This window comes from Oncorhynchus nerka, linkage group LG20 (genome assembly GCF_034236695.1).
Source record: "Oncorhynchus nerka isolate Pitt River linkage group LG20, Oner_Uvic_2.0, whole genome shotgun sequence".
Lineage (NCBI taxonomy): Eukaryota > Metazoa > Chordata > Actinopteri > Salmoniformes > Salmonidae > Oncorhynchus > Oncorhynchus nerka.
In genome coordinates, this window is record NC_088415.1 from 29,725,671 (window position 1) to 29,750,898 (window position 25,228).

The following is a 25,228-nucleotide window of genomic DNA, read 5'->3' on the forward strand; positions in this document are numbered from 1 at the left end:
TATATCCACATACTTTTCCCACCTCATGATGCCATCTATTTTGTGAAAGGCACCAGTCCCTCCTGCAGCAAAGCACCCCCAAAACATGATGCTGCCACCCCCGTGCTTCACGGTTGGGATGGTGTCTTCGGCTTGCAAGCCTCCCCCTTTTTCCTCCAAACATAACGATGGTCATTATGGCCAAACAGTTCTATTTTGTATCATCAGACCAGAGGACATTTCTCCAAAAAGTACGATCTTTGTCCCCATGTGCAGTTGCATACTGTAATCTGTCTTTTTTATGGCGGTTTTGGAGCAGTGGTTTCTTCCTTGCTGAGCGGCCTTTCGGCCTGTCAAATCAAACCAAACTTTATTTTTCACATACACATAGTTAGCAGATGTTAATGCGAGTGTAGCGAAATGCTTGTGCATCTAGTTCTGACAATTCAGTAATTTCCAACTAGTAATCTAACCTAACAATTTCACAACAATTACATTAAACACATAAGTGTAAAGGAATGAATAAGAATATGTACATAAAAAAATATATATGAATGAGTGATGGTATAGAACGGCATAGGCAAGATGCTGTGTATATGTAAACATTATATGAAGTGTCATTGTTTAAAGTGGCTAGTGATACATTACATCAAGATGGCAAGATGCAGTAGATTGTATAGAGTACAGTATATACATATGAAATGAGTAATGTAGGGTATGTAAACATTATATGAAGTGTCATTGTTTAAAGTGGCTAGTGATACATTTATTACATCCATTTTTCCAGTGGCTGTAGTGGAGTCAGTATGTTGGCAGCAGCCACTCAATGGTAGTGATGGCTGTATAACAGTCTGATGGCCTTGAGATAGAAGCTGTTATTCAGTCTCTCGATCCCAGTTTTGATGCACCTGTACTGACCTCACCTTCTGGATGATAACGGGGTGAACAGGCAGTGGCTCGGGTGGTTGTTGTCCTTGATGATCTTTTTGGCCTTCCTGTGACATTGGGTGGTGTAGGTGTCCTGGAGGGCAGGTAGTTTGCCCCTGGTGATGCGTTCTGCAGACGTCACTACCCTCTGGAGAGCCTTACGGTTATGGGCGGAGCAGTTGCCGTACCAGGCGTTGATACAGCCCGACAGGATGCTCTCGATTGTGCATCTGTAAAAGTTTGTGAGTGTTTTTGGTGATGTCGATATAGGACTCGTTTTACTGTGGATATAGATACATTTGTACCTGTTTCCTCCAGCATCTTCACAAGGTCCTTTGCTGTTGTTCTGGGATTGATTTGCACTTTTCGCACCAAAGTACGTTCATCTCTAGGAGACAGAACGCATCTCCTTCCTGAGCAGTATGACGGTTGCGTGGTCCCATGGTGTTTATACTTGCGTACTATTGTTTGTACAGATGAATGTGGTACCTTCAGGCGTTTGGAAACAGACTTGTGGAGGTCTACAATTTTTATTCTGAGGTCTTGGCTGATTTCTTTTGATTTTCCCATGATGTCAAGCAAAGAGGCACTGAGTTTCAAGGTAAGCCTTGAAATACATCCACAAGTACACCTCCAATTGACTCAAATTATGTCAATTAGCCTATCAGAAGCTTCTAAAGCCTTGACATAATTTTCTAGAATTTTCCAAGCTGTTTAAAGGCTCAGTCAACTTAATGTATGTAAACTTCTGACCCACTGGAATTGTGATATAGTGAATTATAAGTGAAATAATCTGTCTGTAAACAATTGTTGTAAAAATGACTCGTGTCATGCACAAAGTAGATGTCCTAACCGACTTGTCAAAACTATAGTTTGTTAGTGGTTGTGGTTGAAAAACAAGTTTTAATGACTCCAACCTAAGTGTATGTAAACTTCTGACTTCAACTGTATATATATATACTGACAATTCAGGCCACAGCGTGGATAAATTGTGGGTCTCTGAGGCAGTGTATTGTTTATCCTGTTTGTCGTCTGTTGGGTTTGTTACCTCATTAGACAGGCCACTCTGCAGCACACTATTCCTGGAGATCTCACACATGTCACAGGTGCTGAGCTTGAACACCTGGGCTGCAATGGCGTACTCCTCCATCAGGGGCTCCTGAGGACACAGTCAGAGCAGAGTGAGCTGGGCATCTTGCTTACTCTCTATCAACCATTGCCATTTTAAACTTAAAGATTAAACCAATGAACGGCACCCTAGGTCAGTTGATTGGCACGTAATGCACCAACATGAACCAAGAGAGCCCCAAACATACATATCATCCTACACAACACAGACAGTACCGGACGGGAACCCAATTTGGCCTCACCTTGGTGTAGTGGAACTGCATAGGGTCATCAGTGGACAGGGAGACGACCAGGCCCTTCTTGAGGAACTCCAGAACAGGATTCTTGGCATACTCCAGGAAGAGACTGTTGTTGCTGAGTGGAGACATGGCAATGGGAATCTGGGCCAGGAAGTAGAGGTACTGCAACACTGGGCTCTGTTGGGTGGGAGTGTTAAATACAAACATCAACATTAAGACCGTAGGAGTTAGTTGTGTCATGTGTTGATGGTGCCAAAGAGAGAAGGCTATTTTGTTTGGAGAGGTTACTGACCTTCTTGAGATTGAGGCCATGAGAGATGTTGTCAGCGGTCATGAAGGAGGCCAGCAGATGGGTGACGGCTCCAGCCTCTCCACAGTGGGGCCTGAACTGGAAGGTGTTCATTCCCCTAGCTCTAGGAAGCAAACATAAACACAGACAGAATGATGGCCATGCACTCTAAGACACTGATAATGACACGGGTGTATCATGTTTGATTTTTACTTTTTCTGAAACAATTTCTTGAAGGACAAGTGTGTGATTGTGATTTGACATGTGATACTCACTTGCGTAGCTGGTTGATCATAGTGATGTTGGCATACATGTAGTAGATGTAGTAGCTGTAGGAGGGGTTCTTGACAATGTCCCACTCCTCTGGCTTGGGGCTCTTGGTGCAGAACATGTGACCACTGTGCTTGGACTCGTCATCCACACTGTCGAAACCTGTCACCTACAGAACAGAGAAAGATGGAGAATTAAGAGATCGCCTTGATATTCAATGCATTTTCGACATACCAATCTGTCTTTTTATAAAGTGATTGAAAATGTCAAATTTAAAAAATCTAATTTCTCCCCTCTGAAAACATTTCCATCAAGGCTGGAGAACAATCATGAATTAGGACATTCGAGTGAAATACCCCTTGAAATTATAAATAAAAAATGTAAACCTCCTTTATCCCTGGTCTCTCATGCCAGTCTCACTCACATGCTTGAGGAAGATGCTGAGCTCAGGGTTGGCGTGGGGTTCGATGGTGGCCTGGAAAATAGGCATGAAGATGTTCTCCAGCATCTTTCCAAAGTGGGGCACAAAGTTCCTGCCTCTAAAGATGTCACTGAGGTGGAAGTACAGAGAATGAGCAGTTAGAAGTTAGTCAGACATTATTCTAAATGCACGAATATCATTCATTAGAGAGCCGTTTAAAAATATATTCTGTTCAGGTTTTGTTTTTTACTTTGAGTGCCAACATGACGCTCATAAAATAGTATAATTGTTTACTGTGTTTGCCAAACAAGTATTTCTAACACTTCCTGAAGAATCTAATGGTAAAAAGGGTACAGAAAGAGGGAAGTACATTCACTGATGAACAGAGGGATAGAACTTACTAGATCCTGGGCACTTGAATCATCCACTTGAGTTGAGGGGAGAAGACTCTATGCTTGTTGAACCAGCCGGAGAGCTTGGTCCACTCGTTAGGATTACAGCCATAGATGGAAAGACGGGGCTCAGCATATTGGTACCTGGCATCCTCCAGGTCAGATGCCACTTCCTGGGCGCGAAAAGAATGGAGAATTAGCTGATTGTAATTAAGCAGTGTTTACAAAAGGGATACTAACTCAGCCATAGCAGTCTAACCTTAATGATCCTGGCAAAGTACTCTCCGTCGATGTGGTTCTCTGTTTTCATGTACAGGTCACGCAGCTCACTGGCTCCCACAGGGTTGTACTTGGCATTGAACTTGTCAAAACGCTGAAAGGTTTGTCTGCCCTTGAGAGAAGAGGGTGAGAGAAGCATGTAGTAAGACCAGGGAATGTACACACTGGCAATGGAAAAATAATACAAATATCAAAGCTGCATATTGTTTCACTATATGCATTTGACTATATAAGCAATCTACAGCTTCTGCCAAGAGGTCTGGAACTTTATTACACAGGAGGTCGTATCACACTTTCACTTTGGCCACAGGACTGCATTTCCCCTTTGAACGCTACACTAGCTAGAGGTAGGACTCACAGCGTGCACATCCAGGGAATCGACAGTGAGATCATAGGGGTGTAGGTTGAGGTTGGCAAACAGTTCCTTCATGGTCACATCTTTGCCCTTAATATGTTGCACTACACGGTCAGCGTCCACCCTGTATGACTTCTTGATGAAGCGCAGGAGGTGCTTCTGGTTCATGCAGGCAGCTGCATGGATGTGGGTGTCTACCTACAACAGCACACACAGGAGTTATGAGAAAAAATAGTTATGAGTTACTTACAAGTTATTATGAGTTCTCTTTGTGGTGTACTGACACTGCTTGAACAACAGGGGGAGCAGGGCACACAACATTTGCTATTTGCGAGCAGAAGTGGAAGTCGCACCCAGGTTGTAGGAAGTTAAAGTAGCCTACTCTAAAGCCCATAGACGTCTTATGCATTCACAAATATAAGATATCTGTTGAAAGGTATTTTTTGTAATTTTGTTATTGCTGTCATTTTTATCAATGAAATGAAACTGGTGTAACAGGGTGAATATTTCCCTGTTACAGGCAGTTCTTTTCAGTGTTGAATGTGCTCTGTGATTGACCATGTCTAGGGCCCTACTTTTAGGTGCAGAAATGGAGGCACTGTGCTTTTACGTTCATGACTAGGGAGGATACAGCTTATGTCAAATTGATGCCAAAAATGTGATTTTCCTAACTTTGATCTAATTCTCCTAACCGGCTACAAAAAGTACACTCTGACAAACTGTATACTACCTAGCCAAAACCTGCTTTTACCGGTATTTTCAGCATTATCCACTATTGTTGCTACAGGCAGAAAATCCTAGTAATTGTTCTGTAATTTCCGATCAATAAATCAATGTCTGGTTGTGCATGTGTGTTAAGCCAGCACCTTAACCATTACACCAAGAGGTCTTAGATTTAATAAGCTAGGCCAATACTAATATGTTTTGTAAGGTGGCAGCTGTCTACCTTCCTGCAGTTGTAGAAGTCCCTATGGGGGTTCAGCTTCAGCTCCTTCATCTCCTCCATCTCGTTCAGCATCTCATGCACGTTGAACTTGGACATGAGGAACTTCAGACGACGGTGACTGTATGTCTTACTGCCACCCAGGAAAGACAGACAAAAATGTAATGTGGATCTTGTAAGTTGTTAGGCATTTCATGGTGTGATATGTAGTCCATATGTTGGATTATTTGTTCCAGACCAGCCTTAAGGCTGCATTTATACAGGTAGCCCAATTCTAATCTTTTGCCCAGTTATTGGCAAAAGCTGATCTGATTGGTCAAAAGACCAATTAGTGGAAAGAAAAAAAAGATCAGAAATGGTCTGCCTGTGTAAACGCAGCCTAGCTCACTTGATGCAAGTGTTTAAGCAGGGTTGGATCAAAAGCCACCACATACACATTACTGTGACTCTGCTGGGTTGGAGTTAACCTCGCTCCCAGGCTATTGCACACAGCACATATTACCAAATTCATAGATGCTAACTACCTTTAGCGTCTATTGATGAAGGTATCCTCTCCTAGGGAGACTTATGTGTTAAAATGCTCGATACTCTGTCTGAACATGAACACGCATAGCTTGTGGAACATATCTTTGATATCAGCGAGAAATCATTTTCAAAAAAACAATTACTACACACCTTTATAGAGTTAGGACCTTAAGGAGTAACGGTGGGCTCGCCTACACTCCTTAAGAGTACATTCTTGGACTAAGTGCAGATAAGCATAGGACATAGTCCCGTGAGCTCAGTTGGTAGAGCATGGCACTTGCAACGCCAGGGTTGTGGGTTTGACTCCCATGGGGGACTCGTATGAACAAATAGGAAAATGTATGCACTCAAAGTCGCTCTGGATAAGCACGTCTGCTAAATGACTAAAAATGTAAAAACATCAACGTTTAAAAGTTAGCTTAGTGGGAGTGACAACAGAATTCAATGGGCGTGACCTCACTGATTAAAGTATTTGTAATTAAATTAACGAATCACACGACTGCTTGGCGTGGCTCCAAATGGAGGCAAGACCCAGGCAGGAACTTGTGTTGCGCACAAGACACGTACCGGGGAGGGTGAAGAGGAAGGGGTTGTGGGAGATGATTGGTTGGTAGATTAAGCCAATGCCTGTGTGTCAGGAGTTTCTCCTGATCTTTCTGTATTGGTGATCCCGAGGGGTTTGTGCTGATTATACGGAGATTGTGACAGCTGGTTAAATGGCATCCCTTGAGAAGGCAAGATCAAGATGTATGTCAAGATGTCAGTGCAGTATTATCATAAGGAGACGTATACTTGGAATACGGAGGAGGAATGGAGGGAAAAAGACAGGCAGAGGAGGTCTAAGAGAGAGAGGGAGGAAGAGGGTGAGCTTGAGTAGGTTAAAAATAGCAGGAAAAAGGGAGATGGTTTGTTAAAGAAGAATGGTAGAAAGTGTAAGCAGAGTGAGCTGAAGACAGGAGGACAAATGAAAGTGCATGAGGTCAAAGTATCGGAGATGGTCGGTGTGGTGAAATTCTCGGAGCCCGAGGCTTGCGCCGAGGGTCAGGATAAAGATGAGTCTGTGACAGTAGGAGTGAAGTTTTTGGAAAAAGTGGCCCCTGGCCTTTTGGCTGATCCATTTGTGGTTTCAGGGTGTGTGAGTTGGGTGCTGTGGAATTGGTGAGGGTAACCAGAAGTGGTCTTTTGATAATTGTTTGTGTTTCTGCTGGTCAGAGGCAGAAGGTGCTCCGCATTAAACTAATGGGGGCAAAAAATGTGAATTGTTTTGCTCTCGAGAAAAGGGTACCATTGAAAGGAGTGATTACTGGGGTAGCAGGACATGTCAAAGTTGGCCAACTGAAGGGGAAGATTCCCAGAGTTTGTGATGCTCTTCACAGACGGGGTGGCGTGAGTGGTGAAACAAAAGAGTCATTGTCTGTTCTTTTGAATTTTGATGTTGAGTCTTTGCCCGACAAAGTAATGTTAGGATATACAGTGGGGCAAAAAAGTATTTAGTCAGCCACCAATTGTACAAGTTCTCCCACTTAAAAAGATGAGAGAGGCCTGTAATTTTCATCATAGATACACTTCAACTATGACTTACAAAATGAGATGAAAAAAATCCAGAAAATCAACATTGTAGGATTTTTAAATTATGGTGGAAAATAAGTATTTGGTCACCTACAAACAAGCAAGATTTCTGGCTCTCACAGACCTGTAACTTCTTCTTTAAGAGGCTCCTCTGTCCTCCACTCGTTACCTGTATTAATGGCACCTGTTTGAACTTGTTATCAGTATAAAAGACACCTGTCCACAACCTCAAACAGTCACACTCCAAACTTCACTATGGCCAAGACCAAAGAGCTGTAAAAGGACACCAGAAACAAAATTGTAGACCTGCACCAGGCTGGGAAGACTGAATCTGCAATAGGTAAGCAGCTTGGTTTGAAGAAATCAAGTGTGGGAGCAATTATTAGGAAATGGAAGACATACAAGACCACTGATAATCTCCCTCGATCTGGGGCTCCACGCAAGATCTCACCCTGTGAGGTCAAAATGATCACAAGAACGGTGAGCAAAAATCCCAGAACCACACGGGGGGACCTAGTGAATGACCTGCAGAGAGCTGGGACCAAAGTAACAAAGCCTACCATCAGTAACACACTACGCCGCCAGGGACTCAAATCCTGCAGTGCCAGACGTGTCCCCCTGCTTAAGCCAGTACATGTCCAGGCCCATCTGAAGTTTGCTAGAGAACATTTGGATGATCCAGAAGAAGATTGGGAGAATGTCATATGGTCAGATGAAACCAAAATATAACTTTTTGGTAAAAACTCAACTCGTCGTGTTTGGGGGACAAAGAATGCTGAGTTGCATCCAAAGAACACCATACCTACTGTGAAGCATGGAGGTGGAAACATCATGCTTTTGGGCTGTTTTTCTGCAAAGGGACCAGGACGACTGATCCGTGTAAAGGAAAGAATGAATGGGGCCATGTATTGTGAGATTTTGAGTGAAAACCTCCTTCTATCAGCAAGGGCATTGAAGATGTAACAGGGCTGGGTCTTTCAGCATGACAATGATCCCAAACACACCGCCCGGGCAACGAAGGAGTGGCTTCGTAAGAAGCATTTCAAAGTCCTGGAGTGGCCTAGCCAGTCTCCAGATCTCAACCCCATAGAAAATCTTTGGAGGGAGTTGAAAGTCCGTGTTGCCCAGCAACAGCCCCAAAACATCACTGCTCTAGAGGAGATCTGCATGGAGGAATGGGCCAAAATACCAACAACAGTGTGTGAGAACCTTGTGAAGACTTACAGAAAACGTTTGACCTCTGTCATTGCCAACAAAGGGTATATAACAAAGCATTGAGATACACTTTTGTTATTGACCAAATAATTATTTTCCACCATAATGTGCAAATAAATTCATAAAAAATCCTACAATGTGATTTTCTGGATTTTTTTTCTCATTTTGTCTGTCATAGTTGAAGTGTACCTATGATGAAAATTACAGGCCTCTCTCATCTTTTTAAGTGGAAGAACTTGCACAATTGGTGGCTGACTAAATACTTTTTTGCCCCACTGTATAAGTTATCCTGTACAAAACTTTGTGCTGAATACATTACGTTGTTACAGGTATCAAGCTTATGGGCATGTGGCAGCAGTGTGTAGGAGGGAGGCTCTTAGGTGTGAGAAGTGTGCAGAAGGGCATGAGACAAAGGAATGTATAGCATTGGGGAAAGTAGTGGTATGTGTTAATTGTAGGGGTGCCCATGGGGGTGGGGGTCAGAAATGTCCTGTGTGAGAGAGGCAGGTTGAGGTTTCCAGGGTTAGGGTAATGCAGAAGTTGTCATATGCTGAGGCAGTGAAGAAAGTAGAGGAAGATGGGTCAAAGAGGAGGGATCCTGGGAGGAGTGGTGTGAGTAGTAGATCTGTACCAGTACAGAAGGATAGGACAACAAGTGATATATATTATTCCGTAAAATTTGATTTTTTTGCATTTACAGTAATGGTTATCAACTGTCCTGCAGGGATGGAACGTAAGTCACAGAAAGTTGAGGTTGTGGTGGCAGCTGCAGAGAGGTATTTGGTTGTGCGAGACTTGACATCAGAAGAGTTACAGGGTGTGTTAAGTGGTGGTGTCCCATCCTTTCAGGTTGTTGGCCTGAGGTAGGACTTAATAGATTTAAATAGTAGAGAAGTGTGGTGTCCTTTTGTATTATTTGTATTTTTTTGTGAGTGTAGTGTTAGATGGTAGGGTACTTGTTTATTTATTTATTCTTTCAAGCAAAGTATAAGGGAGTTGTACTCCAGTCTAGTAGGTGGCGGTAATGCAAAATGTATTGGATGCCAACCGCCGTTAAACCTCATTGAATAAGTTCTGTATTGGTTAACCAAGGCCAAGTTTTCCGCTTTGGTCCACCAGACTCTTCGCATTTGGCCGGAAGTGTCTTGTAATGAGATTAGGTTGGAGTTGACCTCTCATTGTGCAGTAAAACTCACGTTGGGCCCTGTGCAATCAGAGCAATGAGGAAGTTCATGTCGTCGATGAAGGTTTCGTAGTGGGGGGCGGGCATGTTCTCGATGGGTTTGTGTTGGTCGGCCTCTGCTGCGTCTTTGTACACGTAGATGACACCGTCCTTCATACGCGCTACCCAGCTCAGGTTTTCGGGCAGGCACTTGGTGTTGAAGGGGTCCTCGCCCTCCTTGGGTGGGGATGTGAAGACTGGCAAACAAAATGGTAGCTGTTAGATACTTTCTTGGCAGTAATCATCTGTCACGAGAAACTACTGCATGCATACCCCAGACATTTACATTCACACTTGCCAGCCTATTCACTTACCTGGTTGCACGGAGTGTTCAGGCTTAAAGGGCTCTCCCTCAATGTCCCTCAGGTACTGGGATGTGGTGAGGGGGAAGCGCTGGTAGGCCAGCCTCATGTACTTCTCTCTGATGGTCAGAGCACGGTACACACCCTTACAGGAAAGCTCAAAGTCATCCATGGTCACCTATGAGTAGCGAGGGGAATGATGGAATAAGTGCCCTGTTCCAATACTTAAAAATAAAAAAATGCATCCTTCCATCCCTTGAAGTAATCACTGATCTAACACAAACGGATAATTGTCAGCAAGTTGTCAGTTTACAATGGGACCAAATAATTTGATAATATTCATAAGTGGGTTAGGTAGTAATGCTTAAGTTGGCTGAGGGGAAAGTGAACAGTTTGATAAGCAGGCCCCACGTCCTCCTTATGATTTCTCTCTGTAAATGTCAGAGACATTTTTTAAACTTAAACCCAGGCATCTGCTGTGGGCTCCTAGTCTCCAGTGTAGAGAGATCTATTCCTTGAGGAGGCTTCCCTACAAGAGGTTAATGACCCAGACCCATAGACACATACTAGCCATAGTGGTCAAGTTCACACCCGAGCCACAAGACATTTGCTGCTTTTTGAGGGGGAGAGGGAGGAGGCAGCATAGATAGTGTGTTATGTATGAGTTTATGAGCGGGTCCATCCTGTTGGACCAGGTCTCTCTTGCAAAGGGGATTTGATCTCAATAAGTCTAACCTGGATAAGAGAGAAACATAGGCTACATAGCTAAGATATAATACCCCAGAGGCGTAGTCTCCAATGATGGCCACTCTCTGGAAGTCAGGTACTTCTAGGTAGGTTGGGGTGTCCATCAACACCTCCGCCACAGGTGCCAGCACCTTCCTGGCCTGGTCACTCATGGACTGAGGCAAAGTCATGGTGCGACACTTTTGTAGTCTCTTCTTACTGCCAAGCGACAGGGGAGGTGCGACAGACAAAGAGTGGATTTAGTGATAAGGTAAAGGGCGAGACTATATAGACATGCCTGGTACACCCAAATTGATGACATATGTCACCCAGCTGAGACGAATGGATTCGGTTCAGTCAGTCATACCGTTGTCCTGATGAGCCCATCCCAGCTAGTTAGTTTATGCTGGTTAGCTGGCTTGGCAACAACAGCAGCATGGCGCTAGATAAAACTGCTAATATAAAGTGATATTTAGTTCAATCGGCGAGGGAGAAATAACTTGTATTGGTCACCATCTGGATATCACCGTGACATGCCAATTAAAAGTTCTACAGCTGCACCATCAAGAGCATCGTGACCGGTTGCATCACTGCCTGGTATGGCAACTGCTCGGGATCTGACCGTAAGGTGCTACAGAGGGTAGTGCATACGGCCCAATACACCACTGGGGCCAAGCTTCCTGCCATCCAGGACCTATATAAATCCTCTTATGACTCCCCCTCTATACTGCCCCCGTTGGAGAAAGTGCGTGCCCATAGTAAACTGAAAATATTTTTTCCCAAAATTGCTAATATATGCATATAAAAATTATTATTGAATAGAAAACACTCTAAAGTTTCTAAAACCGTTTAAATTATGTCTGTATGTAAAGCAGAACTCTCAGGGCAGCCTTTCTCCCAAACTCTCTCTTGTGAAGAGAAAAGTTGGGTCAACTTTGACGTCATCGCCCCCACCCTTCCCAGGCAGCTACCGATCCAGGAACAGTCTCTATCTGTTCAGCGCAATGCCTGCTTTCAAATGGCACGTTCATTGTGAGAATCCCACGAGCCCTGCACGTTTGGCGGGCGAAATTGCTCGTGTCCCTCTGAAAAACATGCACTCTATTGCGCGCGCGGCCGATTTGGAGTACGTCTTTTTCCATGATCCAGCATTTGAAGCCGGTTTGTCTGTTAGCGCTGTTCTTTGTTCTACATGCTAAAAACATCATAAAGCTCGATTTTGCACATCGTTTGACCAGTTTAATCGACATATAATATGTAAATTGGAAGTTTTGATGCGCAAGAGTGCTGGACCAGAAGTCATTTTTGATGCATTTCAGCTGAAGCTGTTAGCATATGCTAATATAGGGACACACAAGGTGAAACCAAACGATTTATTGGGTAAGTATGACTCCTTCTACGTCTTCTGATGGAAGAACATCAAAGGTAAGGGAATATTTATGTGGTTATTTTGGGTTTCTGTGGACTCCAAACGTAGAGGAGACATACTGCTAATATCTGAGCGCCGACTCATAGTATAGCCCAGTGAACGATGTCTGTAACGTTAAAAATAAATGTAATACAGCGGTTGCATTAAGAAGAAGTGTATCTTTGTAAATATATGTAGAACATGTATATTTAGTCATGTTTATTGCTTGTTATCTGACGTTATCTGTCGGAGCTATCATCATTTCTCCGGACATTTGAGGAGCATTTTTGAAATGTCGTCATTGTAAACCGAGATTTATGGATATAAATGGCATATTATTGAAAAAAAATTAAATGTACTGTGTAACATGTAATATTACTGTCATCTGATGAAGATTTTCAAAAGGTTAGTGAATTATTTATTTTTTTAATCCTACTTTAAAATGTTATTTTTTCTGGGACAAAATGGCCGCCGCTTGTCTTTTGTTTCGGTGGTGATCTAATATAAATATGTGCTATGTTTTCGCCGTAAAACATTTTAGAAATCTGACTTGCTGGGTAGATTAACAAGATGTTTATCTTTCATTTGAGCTATTGGACTTGTTAATGTGTGGAGGTTAAATATTTCTAGGAATATTTTTTTGCATTGTGCGTTATGGTAATGAGCTTGAGCCGTAGTCACGATCCCGGATCCGGGATGGGGAGTCATAAGACACTTTTGTAGTCTCTTCTTACTGCCGAGCGACAGGGGAGGTGCGACAGACAAAGAGTGGATTTAGTGATAAGGTAAAGGGCGAGACTATATAGACATGCCTGGTACACCCAAATTGATGACATATGTCACCCAGCTGAGACGAATGGATTCGGTTCAGTCAGTCATACCGTTGTCCTGATGAGCCCATCCCAGCTAGTTAGTTTATGCTGGTTAGCTGGCTTGGCAACAACAGCAGCATGGCGCTAGATAAAACTGCTAATATAAAGTGATATTTAGTTCAATCGGCGAGGGAGAAATAACTTGTATTGGTCACCATCTGGATATCACCGTGACATGCCAATTAAAAGTTCTACAGCTGCACCATCAAGAGCATCGTGACCGGTTGCATCACTGCCTGGTATGGCAACTGCTCGGGATCTGACCGTAAGGTGCTACAGAGGGTAGTGCATACGGCCCAATACACCACTGGGGCCAAGCTTCCTGCCATCCAGGACCTATATAAATCCTCTTATGACTCCCCCTCTATACTGCCCCGTTGGAGAAAGTGCGTGCCCATAGTAAACTGAAAATATTTTTTCCCAAAATTGCTAATATATGCATATAAAAATTATTATTGAATAGAAAACACTCTAAAGTTTCTAAAACCGTTTAAATTATGTCTGTATGTAAAGCAGAACTCTCAGGGCAGCCTTTCTCCCAAACTCTCTCTTGTGAAGAGAAAAGTTGGGTCAACTTTGACGTCATCGCCCCCACCCTTCCCAGGCAGCTACCGATCCAGGAACAGTCTCTATCTGTTCAGCGCAATGCCTGCTTTCAAATGGCACGTTCATTGTGAGAATCCCACGAGCCCTGCACGTTTGGCGGGCGAAATTGCTCGTGTCCCTCTGAAAAACATGCACTCTATTGCGCGCGCGCGCGATTTGGAGTACGTCTTTTTCCATGATCCAGCATTTGAAGCCGGTTTGTCTGTTAGCGCTGTTCTTTGTTCTACATGCTAAAAACATCATAAAGCTCGATTTTGCACATCGTTTGACCAGTTTAATCGACATATAATATGTAAATTGGAAGTTTTGATGCGCAAGAGTGCTGGACCAGAAGTCATTTTTGATGCATTTCAGCTGAAGCTGTTAGCATATGCTAATACAGGGACACACAAGGTGAAACCAAACGATTTATTGGGTAAGTATGACTCCTTCTACGTCTTCTGATGGAAGAACATCAAAGGTAAGGGAATATTTATGTGGTTATTTTGGGTTTCTGTGGACTCCAAACGTAGAGGAGACATACTGCTAATATCTGAGCGCCGACTCATAGTATAGCCCAGTGAACGATGTCTGTAACGTTAAAAATAAATGTAATACAGCGGTTGCATTAAGAAGAAGTGTATCTTTGTAAATATATGTAGAACATGTATATTTAGTCATGTTTATTGCTTGTTATCTGACGTTATCTGTCGGAGCTATCATCATTTCTCCGGACATTTGAGGAGCATTTTTTGAAATGTCGTCATTGTAAACCGAGATTTATGGATATAAATGGCATATTATTGAAAAAAAATTAAATGTACTGTGTAACATGTAATATTACTGTCATCTGATGAAGATTTTCAAAAGGTTAGTGAATTATTTATTTTTTTAATCCTACTTTAAAATGTTATTTTTCTGGGACAAAATGGCCGCCGCTTGTCTTTTGTTTCGGTGGTGATCTAATATAAATATGTGCTATGTTTTCGCCGTAAAACATTTTAGAAATCTGACTTGCTGGGTAGATTAACAAGATGTTTATCTTTCATTTGAGCTATTGGACTTGTTAATGTGTGGAGGTTAAATATTTCTAGGAATATTTTTTGCATTGTGCGTTATGGTAATGAGCTTGAGCCGTAGTCACGATCCCGGATCCGGGATGGGGAGTCATAAGACACTTTTGTAGTCTCTTCTTACTGCCGAGCGACAGGGGAGGTGCGACAGACAAAGAGTGGATTTAGTGATAAGGTAAAGGGCGAGACTATATAGACATGCCTGGTACACCCAAATTGATGACATATGTCACCCAGCTGAGACGAATGGATTCGGTTCAGTCAGTCATACCGTTGTCCTGATGAGCCCATCCCAGCTAGTTAGTTTATGCTGGTTAGCTGGCTTGGCAACAACAGCAGCATGGCGCTAGATAAAACTGCTAATATAAAGTGATATTTAGTTCAATCGGCGAGGGAGAAATAACTTGTATTGGTCACCATCTGGATATCACCGTGACATGCCAATTAAAAGTTCTACAGCTGCACCATCAAGAGCATCGTGACCGGTTGCATCACTGCCTGGTATGGCAACTGCTCGGGATCTGACCGTAAGGTGCTACAGAGGGTAGTGCATACGGCCCAATACACCACTGGGGCCAAGCTTCCTGCCATCCAGGACCTATATAAATCCTCTTATGACTCCCCCTCTATACTGCCCCGTTGGAGAAAGTGCGTGCCCATAGTAAACTGAAAATATTTTTTCCCAAAATTGCTAATATATGCATATAAAAATTATTATTGAATAGAAAACACTCTAAAGTTTCTAAAACCGTTTAAATTATGTCTGTATGTAAAGCAGAACTCTCAGGGCAGCCTTTCTCCCAAACTCTCTTTGTGAAGAGAAAAGTTGGGTCAACTTTGACGTCATCGCCCCCACCCTTCCCAGGCAGCTACCGATCCAGGAACAGTCTCTATCTGTTCAGCGCAATGCCTGCTTTCAAATGGCACGTTCATTGTGAGAATCCCACGAGCCCTGCACGTTTGGCGGGCGAAATTGCTCGTGTCCCTCTGAAAAACATGCACTCTATTGCGCGCGGCCGATTTGGAGTACGTCTTTTTCCATGATCCAGCATTTGAAGCCGGTTTGTCTGTTAGCGCTGTTCTTTGTTCTACATGCTAAAAACATCATAAAGCTCGATTTTGCACATCGTTTGACCAGTTTAATCGACATATAATATGTAAATTGGAAGTTTTGATGCGCAAGAGTGCTGGACCAGAAGTCATTTTTGATGCATTTCAGCTGAAGCTGTTAGCATATGCTAATACAGGGACACACAAGGTGAAACCAAACGATTTATTGGGTAAGTATGACTCCTTCTACGTCTTCTGATGGAAGAACATCAAAGGTAAGGGAATATTTATGTGGTTATTTTGGGTTTCTGTGGACTCCAAACGTAGAGGAGACATACTGCTAATATCTGAGCGCCGACTCATAGTATAGCCCAGTGAACGATGTCTGTAACGTTAAAAATAAATGTAATACAGCGGTTGCATTAAGAAGAAGTGTATCTTTGTAAATATATGTAGAACATGTATATTTAGTCATGTTTATTGCTTGTTATCTGACGTTATCTGTCGGAGCTATCATCATTTCTCCGGACATTTGAGGAGCATTTTTTGAAATGTCGTCATTGTAAACCGAGATTTATGGATATAAATGGCATATTATTGAAAAAAAATTAAATGTACTGTGTAACATGTAATATTACTGTCATCTGATGAAGATTTTCAAAAGGTTAGTGAATTATTTATTTTTTTAATCCTACTTTAAAATGTTATTTTTTCTGGGACAAAATGGCCGCCGCTTGTCTTTTGTTTCGGTGGTGATCTAATATAAATATGTGCTATGTTTTCGCCGTAAAACATTTTAGAAATCTGACTTGCTGGGTAGATTAACAAGATGTTTATCTTTCATTTGAGCTATTGGACTTGTTAATGTGTGGAGGTTAAATATTTCTAGGAATATTTTTTTGCATTGTGCGTTATGGTAATGAGCTTGAGCCGTAGTCACGATCCCGGATCCGGGATGGGGAGTCATAAGACACTTTTGTAGTCTCTTCTTACTGCCGAGCGACAGGGGAGGTGCGACAGACAAAGAGTGGATTTAGTGATAAGGTAAAGGGCGAGACTATATAGACATGCCTGGTACACCCAAATTGATGACATATGTCACCCAGCTGAGACGAATGGATTCGGTTCAGTCAGTCATACCGTTGTCCTGATGAGCCCATCCCAGCTAGTTAGTTTATGCTGGTTAGCTGGCTTGGCAACAACAGCAGCATGGCGCTAGATAAAACTGCTAATATAAAGTGATATTTAGTTCAATCGGCGAGGGAGAAATAACTTGTATTGGTCACCATCTGGATATCACCGTGACATGCCAATTAAAAGTTCTACAGCTGCACCATCAAGAGCATCGTGACCGGTTGCATCACTGCCTGGTATGGCAACTGCTCGGGATCTGACCGTAAGGTGCTACAGAGGGTAGTGCATACGGCCCAATACACCACTGGGGCCAAGCTTCCTGCCATCCAGGACCTATATAAATCCTCTTATGACTCCCCCTCTATACTGCCCCCGTTGGAGAAAGTGCGTGCCCATAGTAAACTGAAAATATTTTTTCCCAAAATTGCTAATATATGCATATAAAAATTATTATTGAATAGAAAACACTCTAAAGTTTCTAAAACCGTTTAAATTATGTCTGTATGTAAAGCAGAACTCTCAGGGCAGCCTTTCTCCCAAACTCTCTCTTGTGAAGAGAAAAGTTGGGTCAACTTTGACGTCATCGCCCCCACCCTTCCCAGGCAGCTACCGATCCAGGAACAGTCTCTATCTGTTCAGCGCAATGCCTGCTTTCAAATGGCACGTTCATTGTGAGAATCCCACGAGCCCTGCACGTTTGGCGGGCGAAATTGCTCGTGTCCCTCTGAAAAACATGCACTCTATTGCGCGCGCGCCGATTTGGAGTACGTCTTTTTCCATGATCCAGCATTTGAAGCCGGTTTGTCTGTTAGCGCTGTTCTTTGTTCTACATGCTAAAAACATCATAAAGCTCGATTTTGCACATCGTTTGACCAGTTTAATCGACATATAATATGTAAATTGGAAGTTTTGATGCGCAAGAGTGCTGGACCAGAAGTCATTTTTGATGCATTTCAGCTGAAGCTGTTAGCATATGCTAATACAGGGACACACAAGGTGAAACCAAACGATTTATTGGGTAAGTATGACTCCTTCTACGTCTTCTGATGGAAGAACATCAAAGGTAAGGGAATATTTATGTGGTTATTTTGGGTTTCTGTGGACTCCAAACGTAGAGGAGACATACTGCTAATATCTGAGCGCCGACTCATAGTATAGCCCAGTGAACGATGTCTGTAACGTTAAAAATAAATGTAATACAGCGGTTGCATTAAGAAGAAGTGTATCTTTGTAAATATATGTAGAACATGTATATTTAGTCATGTTTATTGCTTGTTATCTGACGTTATCTGTCGGAGCTATCATCATTTCTCCGGACATTTGAGGAGCATTTTTGAAATGTCGTCATTGTAAACCGAGATTTATGGATATAAATGGCATATTATTGAAAAAAATTAAATGTACTGTGTAACATGTAATATTACTGTCATCTGATGAAGATTTTCAAAAGGTTAGTGAATTATTTATTTTTTAATCCTACTTTAAAATGTTATTTTTCTGGGACAAAATGGCCGCCGCTTGTCTTTTGTTTCGGTGGTGATCTAATATAAATATGTGCTATGTTTTCGCCGTAAAACATTTTAGAAATCTGACTTGCTGGGTAGATTAACAAGATGTTTATCTTTCATTTGAGCTATTGGACTTGTTAATGTGTGGAGGTTAAATATTTCTAGGAATATTTTTTTGCATTGTGCGTTATGGTAATGAGCTTGAGCCGTAGTCACGATCCCGGATCCGGGATGGGGAGTCATAAGACACTTTTGTAGTCTCTTCTTACTGCCGAGCGACAGGGGAGGTGCGACAGACAAAGAGTGGATTTAGTGATAAGGTAAAGGGCGAGACTATATAGACATGCCTGGTACACCCAAATTGATGACATATGTCACCCAGCTGAGACGAATGGATTCGGTTCAGTCAGTCATACCGTTGTCCTGATGAGCCCATCCCAGCTAGTTAGTTTATGCTGGTTAGCTGGCTTGGCAACAACAGCAGCATGGCGCTAGATAAAACTGCTAATATAAAGTGATATTTAGTTCAATCGGCGAGGGAGAAATAACTTGTATTGGTCACCATCTGGATATCACCGTGACATGCCAATTAAAAGTTCTACAGCTGCACCATCAAGAGCATCGTGACCGGTTGCATCACTGCCTGGTATGGCAACTGCTCGGGATCTGACCGTAAGGTGCTACAGAGGGTAGTGCATACGGCCCAATACACCACTGGGGCCAAGCTTCCTGCCATCCAGGACCTATATAATAGGCAGTGTCAGAGGAAAGCCAGTCACCAAAGTTGTAGACTGTTCTCTCTGCTACCGCATTGCAAGCGGTACTGGAGTGCCAAGTCCAGGACCAAAAGGCTCCTTAACAGCTTCTACCCCCAAGCCATGAGTCTGCTGAACAATTAATAAAATGGCCACCGGACTATTTAATTTGACACCCCCTCTCCATTTGTTTTGTACACTGCTGCTACATTGACACTCCAACCTACATGTACAAATTACCTCAACTAACCTGTACCCCAGCACACTGACTCGGTACCCCCTGTAAATAGCCTCGTTATTGTGTTACTTTTTACTTTAGTTTGGTAAATATTTTCTTAACTATTCTTGGACTGCACTGTTGGTTAAGGGCTTGTAAGTAAGCATTTCACAGTAAGGTTTACACTTGCTGTACTCGGCACATGTGACAAATAAAGTTTGATTTGATTAGCTAACGTAACGACAAGCTGGTGCGAATGACCAGTGCAAAGGTCTGTTTTCTAAGTGCTTCCCACTGGGCATTTGTATCACGTCGCTGGCGGTAGCTAATGTCATTAGAACGACTGACTGAATTGAATTTGTTCATCACCATTCAAGCGTGACATAGAGCTTGTTGTAGTCCTAAAAAACGGAAACGAGTTACCTCTATGGTTCAGCCATTCCTATGGTTTTTGAGATAAACGCCGAGGTTAACATAGGCTTAGGAAATCTTATAAGTTTTGTCCTTTAATATAAGTCAGTTACCATGACCTTTATGAATTATGAAGCCTTTGTGCTTTACGTGCTTTTCACAATTACGTACATGCTTCAAAATTCACAAAAAGTTACGTTATCTGATGAAGATGATCATAGAACAAAACGTATAAGATCTAAGCCTGTGTTTACCACAGAAATGAAGGCTATTCCATGAGAGAAATTTACAAGAAACTGATGATCCCGTACAACGCTGTGTACTACTCCCTTCACAGAACAGCGCTTTATCAAACTAGACACTCGAAGGTGTGCTCTTGCTCAGTTATGCACCGGGGCCTCTCACTCCTCTTTCTATTCTGGTTAGGGCCAGTTTGCGCTGTTCTGAGAAGGGAGTAGTACACAGCATTGTACGAGATCTTCAGTTTCTTGGCAATTTCTCACATCGAATAGCCTTCATTTCTCAGTTCAAGAAAAGACTGACAAATTTCAGAAGAAAGTTCTTTGTTTCTGGCCATTTCAAGCCAATAATTTAACCCACAAATGATGAGGCTCCAGATGCTCAACTAGTCTAAAGAAGGCCAGTTTTATTGCTTCTTTAATCAGAACAACAGTTTTCAGTTGTGCTAACATAATTGCAAAATGGTTTTCTAATGATCAATTAGCCTTTTAAAATGGTAAACTTGGATTAGTTAACACAACGTTAACACAACGATTAGTTAACACAACAGGAGTGATGGTTGCTGATAACGGGCCTCTGTATGCCTATGTAGATATTCCATTTAAAAAATCTGTTGTTTCCAGCTACAACAGTCATTTACAACATTAACAATGTCTACACTGTTATTTTAATGGACAAAAAATGCGCTTTTCTTTCTATAACAAGGACAAACTTTTGAACGGTAGTGTATATAAGTTGATGAAATGCCATGTGCGTCCACTTATATCAGGAGTAAACCCTCTATTTCACATCTTCCTCTCTGCTAATACCCACCGTTTCTCAGTGTCTTCTTCAGTCTGCAGGTGGTAGGCCATTTCCTGTTTAAGGATGGGACAGTCATCTTGCTCTTCAAACAAGGAAATCTCATCGCGGACGCCCTCACCTTTGGTCTCCGATGCAAAGACTTCCTCTGCAAAGGCACGCATGTGCTCATCGGTCTCTGGCAGAAACATTTACAAACGTGTTACCCACGCCGTTTTTCTGTAAGGTAATAGCAAGTTACTAAGTGTGCACTTTTCTTATGTCATGCCACATCACATTTTGTTTCCCAAAAGCTTTTAAGTGTACTACACAGGACACGATGCAATGAAATGGACAACATGAAGCGCTGACCTGAAACAAGCACTGAACATGAAACAAGCTATCAACAGCATAGATACAACAGGTGTGAATGATCAAGAAAGCTAAGATGGTCAAATCCATCATGATTTAAATAATTGGTTGAAATCATCTTGTAAACAACAAGGTAGTACCACAGAGGGAAATATTAGACATACCTTACTGCAGTTGAAAACACTCTCCAGCAGCGCATGCTTTGTGTGTGTATAAGACCAAGCAGAACTTGGTCCAATGTCAACTCCCACAGCTCTGATCACTAGCTTGGACCGGTAACACAAGGTTCCATGCACACAGAGCTACAGTAATCCAGCACAAACAATAGGGCCCGACGACTCACATAAACACTCAAAGGCTTGCTCTACTGATACAGCCAATATCTACAGTACAAACAAAACAGCCTTCTAGAGCCAAACAAGACAAAAGAGGCTGTGATACTACACAACTGCAGAAACTCTTGGCCTATTCTGTTCATGGAGTCAGAGTATCTCTGGACTCAACAAGGCCCAGAAACCTCATGCGCCATCAGACTGATACATTTATTGACTTATTCATTTGTCTAGCATCCACTGCAAACTCTATTCTATGACAAATAAGTGAGTGAATGAATGTTGGCAGTCACACATTTCAATGGTGGGACATAGACGCAGGGTCAGGCTACTCTAGGATTGCTGTCTTCTTCTCACCCTTCATACTTACTTTGACCTGATACTCCATTCCACAGCAGGAGAGAAGAGGATAAACCAAAAGGCAACCAATGAAACAAAATAAAAGTCAGGTTATGGATTAAATGAATGAGTTAGATAATGTTAATACACATTAAAATGAATGAGACACCCTTCCCTGGTCTGTTTTATTTGATCAAACGACGGAAAACCCTTTTCCCATTTTGAGATGCAACATGTAACCATCCAAGGATTCAGCATGAGATAATGAACATGATAGTCAATTGAGTTAACTCATGAATGTGTTGATGAAATACTAACAATGAATCACAAAATGACTGAAAAGACACAACAAAATCAACTAAAGTGGCAATGGATGTTTATCGAGGTTAAACATTAATTAACAAGCATGAAATTACTTACAGAAGTAAGGCAACCGGTCATTGTTTTTGGTAGAATATGAATCACGATATTTAGGGAACACGTTACGTTTAAATTAAGGTTATTGCAAAACAGTATGTCATGGTTCTAAAATAGTGGCCAGTCAGACACTGGTTCATTTCTAATGTTTAGATGGTTCCTCCCCCTGACAGTAGCATATGGGCCAAGATGAACTGTAATCTATGGTTTGCTTGTTTGTTTTTTACCAGCTATTAAAAACGTAAGTTAAATTTAGCCAATGCTAGATAAAATCAAAATGATAGGGGCATGCGTTCAATTTTCTAAAATCCATATGGCCAAATGATTTCAAATCAACTTGGTTTGACGTGGTGATTTGGCCTTTTCTTCTTTTTTTAAAACTTTTTTTTTTAACATTGCATGAATGTACCCCTATGGAATGTACCCCTATGAATGTACCCCTATGGAATGTACTCCTATGAATGTACCCCTATGAATGTGCCCCTATGGAATGTACCCCTATGTATGTACCCCTATGGAATGTACCCCTATGGAATGTACCCCTATGGAATGTACCCCTATGAATGTACCCCTATGGAATGTACCCCTATGGAATGTACCCCTATGGAATGTACCCCTATGGAATGTACCCCTATGGAATGTACCCCTATGAATGTACCCCTATGAATGTACCCCTATGGAATGTACCCCTATGGAATGTACCCCTATGAATGTACCCCTATGAATGTACCCCTATGAATGTACCCCTATGAATGTACCCCTATGGAATGTACCCCTATGGAATGTACCCCTATGAATGTACCCCTATGAATGTACCCCTATGAATGTACCCCTATGGAATGTACCCCTATGGAATGTACCCCTATGAATGTACCCCTATGAATGTACCCCTATGGAATGTACCCCTATGGAATGTACCCCTATGAATGTACCCCTATGAATGTACCCCTATGAATGTACCCCTATGGAATGTACCCCTATGGAATGTACCCCTATGGAATGTACCCCTATGAATGTACCCCTATGGAATGTACCCCTATGAATGTCCCCATATGAATGTACCCCTATGGAATGTACCCCTATGAATGTACCCCTATGAATGTACCCCTATGGAATGTACCCCTATGGAATGTACCCCTATGGAATGTACCCCTATGAATGTACCCCTATGAATGTACCCCTATGGAATGTACCCCTATGGAATGTACCCCTATGAATGTACCCCTATGAATGTACCCCTATGGAATGTACCCCTATGGAATGTACCCCTATGAATGTACCCCTATGAAATGTACCCCTATGAAATGTACCCCTATGAATGTACCCATATGAATGTACCCCTATGGAATGTACCCCTATGAATGTACCCCTATGGAATGTACCCCTATGAATGTACCCCTATGAATGTACCCCTATGGAATGTACCCCTATGGAATGTACCCCTATGGAATGTACCCCTATGAATGTACCCCTATGGAATGTACCCCTATGGAATGTACCCCTATGGAATGTACCCCTATGGAATGTACCCCTATGAATGTACCCCTATGGAATGTACCCCTATGGAATGTACCCCTATGAATGTCCCCATATGAATGTACCCCTATGGAATGTACCCCTATGAATGTACCCCTATGAATGTACCCCTATGGAATGTACCCCTATGGAATGTACCCCTATGGAATGTACCCCTATGAATGTACCCCTATGAATGTACCCCTATGAATGTACCCCTATGGAATGTACCCCTATGAATGTACCCCTATGAATGTACCCCTATGGAATGTACCCCTATGGAATGTACCCCTATGGAATGTACCCCTATGAATGTACCCCTATGGAATGTACCCCTATGAATGTACCCCTATGGAATGTACCCCTATGGAATGTACCCCTATGAATGTACCCCTATGGAATGTACCCCTATGGAATGTACCCCTATGAATGCACCCCTATGAATGTACCCCTATGGAATGTACCCCTATGAATGTACCCCTATGAATGTACCCCTATGAATGTACCCCTATGGAATGTACCCCTATGGAATGTACCCCTATGAATGTACCCCTATGGAATGTACCCCTATGAATGTACCCCTATGGAATGTACCCCTATGGAATGTACCCCTATGGAATGTACCCCTATGAATGTACCCCTATGAATGTACCCCTATGGAATGTACCCCTATGAATGTACCCATATGGAATGTACCCATATGAATGTACCCCTATGGAATGTACCCCTATGGAATGTACCCCTATGAATGTACCCCTATGGAATGTACCCCTATGGAATGTACCCCTATGAATGTACCCATATGAATGTACCCCTATGGAATGTACCCCTATGGAATGTACCCCTATGAATGTACCCCTATGGAATGTACCCCTATGGAATGTACCCCTATGAATGTACCCCTATGGAATGTACCCCTATGGAATGTACCACTATGAATGTACCCCTATGGAATGTACCCCTATCACTTACATGGAGTTTTAGCTAGCGTTGGCTAAAGTTAGCTGAAGTTTGTAGTTTAATGAAAACCGAACCATGGATTACAGTATCTCCTAGCCCATTGACTACTTTCAGGGTGAGGAACCATCCAACGAGATGAGTTGTAAAATACTGAACTTCTCCTTTAAACCCAACTTTTAATATAGATTCTCTATTGAGCATGCATTTTAGTCCAGTAGTATGCTTAATGTAATTATTAATGTTGTATCTCTAAGATCCATGCAAAGAGTAGAATCATCCATGAGATTCCCAACATTCAGGGGACGGGGGAAAGAAAACATTTACTCATCCCTTCACAGCACAAACAAGTCTGGAGAACCAAGAGCATTGTGTCTGTTGAGTTTCCTGTCATGCATTCCCATGTACAGTGACTGAGACAGGCCACCTTTGATTCATTTATTCTCTATACCCCCCTATACTCAACTGGCAGACCGGATACG

The 25,228-nt window shown here is 42.3% G+C and overlaps 1 protein-coding gene across 1 annotated transcript in view; it reads right to left on the reverse strand.

Annotated features, from left to right (window-relative positions):
• LOC115102246 (AMP deaminase 1-like) overlaps window positions 1-25,228 on the reverse strand; it is a 32,516-nt gene that overhangs the window by 1,288 nt on the left and 6,000 nt on the right. Inside the window, exons 2-14 of the mRNA XM_029621964.2 lie at window positions 20,848-21,013; window positions 10,835-11,000; window positions 10,068-10,233; window positions 9,728-9,950; window positions 5,226-5,355; window positions 4,283-4,477; window positions 3,905-4,036; window positions 3,655-3,818; window positions 3,257-3,383; window positions 2,838-3,001; window positions 2,566-2,686; window positions 2,277-2,450; window positions 1,955-2,065 (exon numbers count right to left, since the gene is read on the reverse strand). Coding sequence (XP_029477824.1) covers window positions 1,955-2,065; window positions 2,277-2,450; window positions 2,566-2,686; window positions 2,838-3,001; window positions 3,257-3,383; window positions 3,655-3,818; window positions 3,905-4,036; window positions 4,283-4,477; window positions 5,226-5,355; window positions 9,728-9,950; window positions 10,068-10,233; window positions 10,835-11,000; window positions 20,848-21,013 — 2,039 coding nt within the window. The remainder of the gene's footprint in view (window positions 1-1,954; window positions 2,066-2,276; window positions 2,451-2,565; window positions 2,687-2,837; window positions 3,002-3,256; window positions 3,384-3,654; window positions 3,819-3,904; window positions 4,037-4,282; window positions 4,478-5,225; window positions 5,356-9,727; window positions 9,951-10,067; window positions 10,234-10,834; window positions 11,001-20,847; window positions 21,014-25,228) is intronic.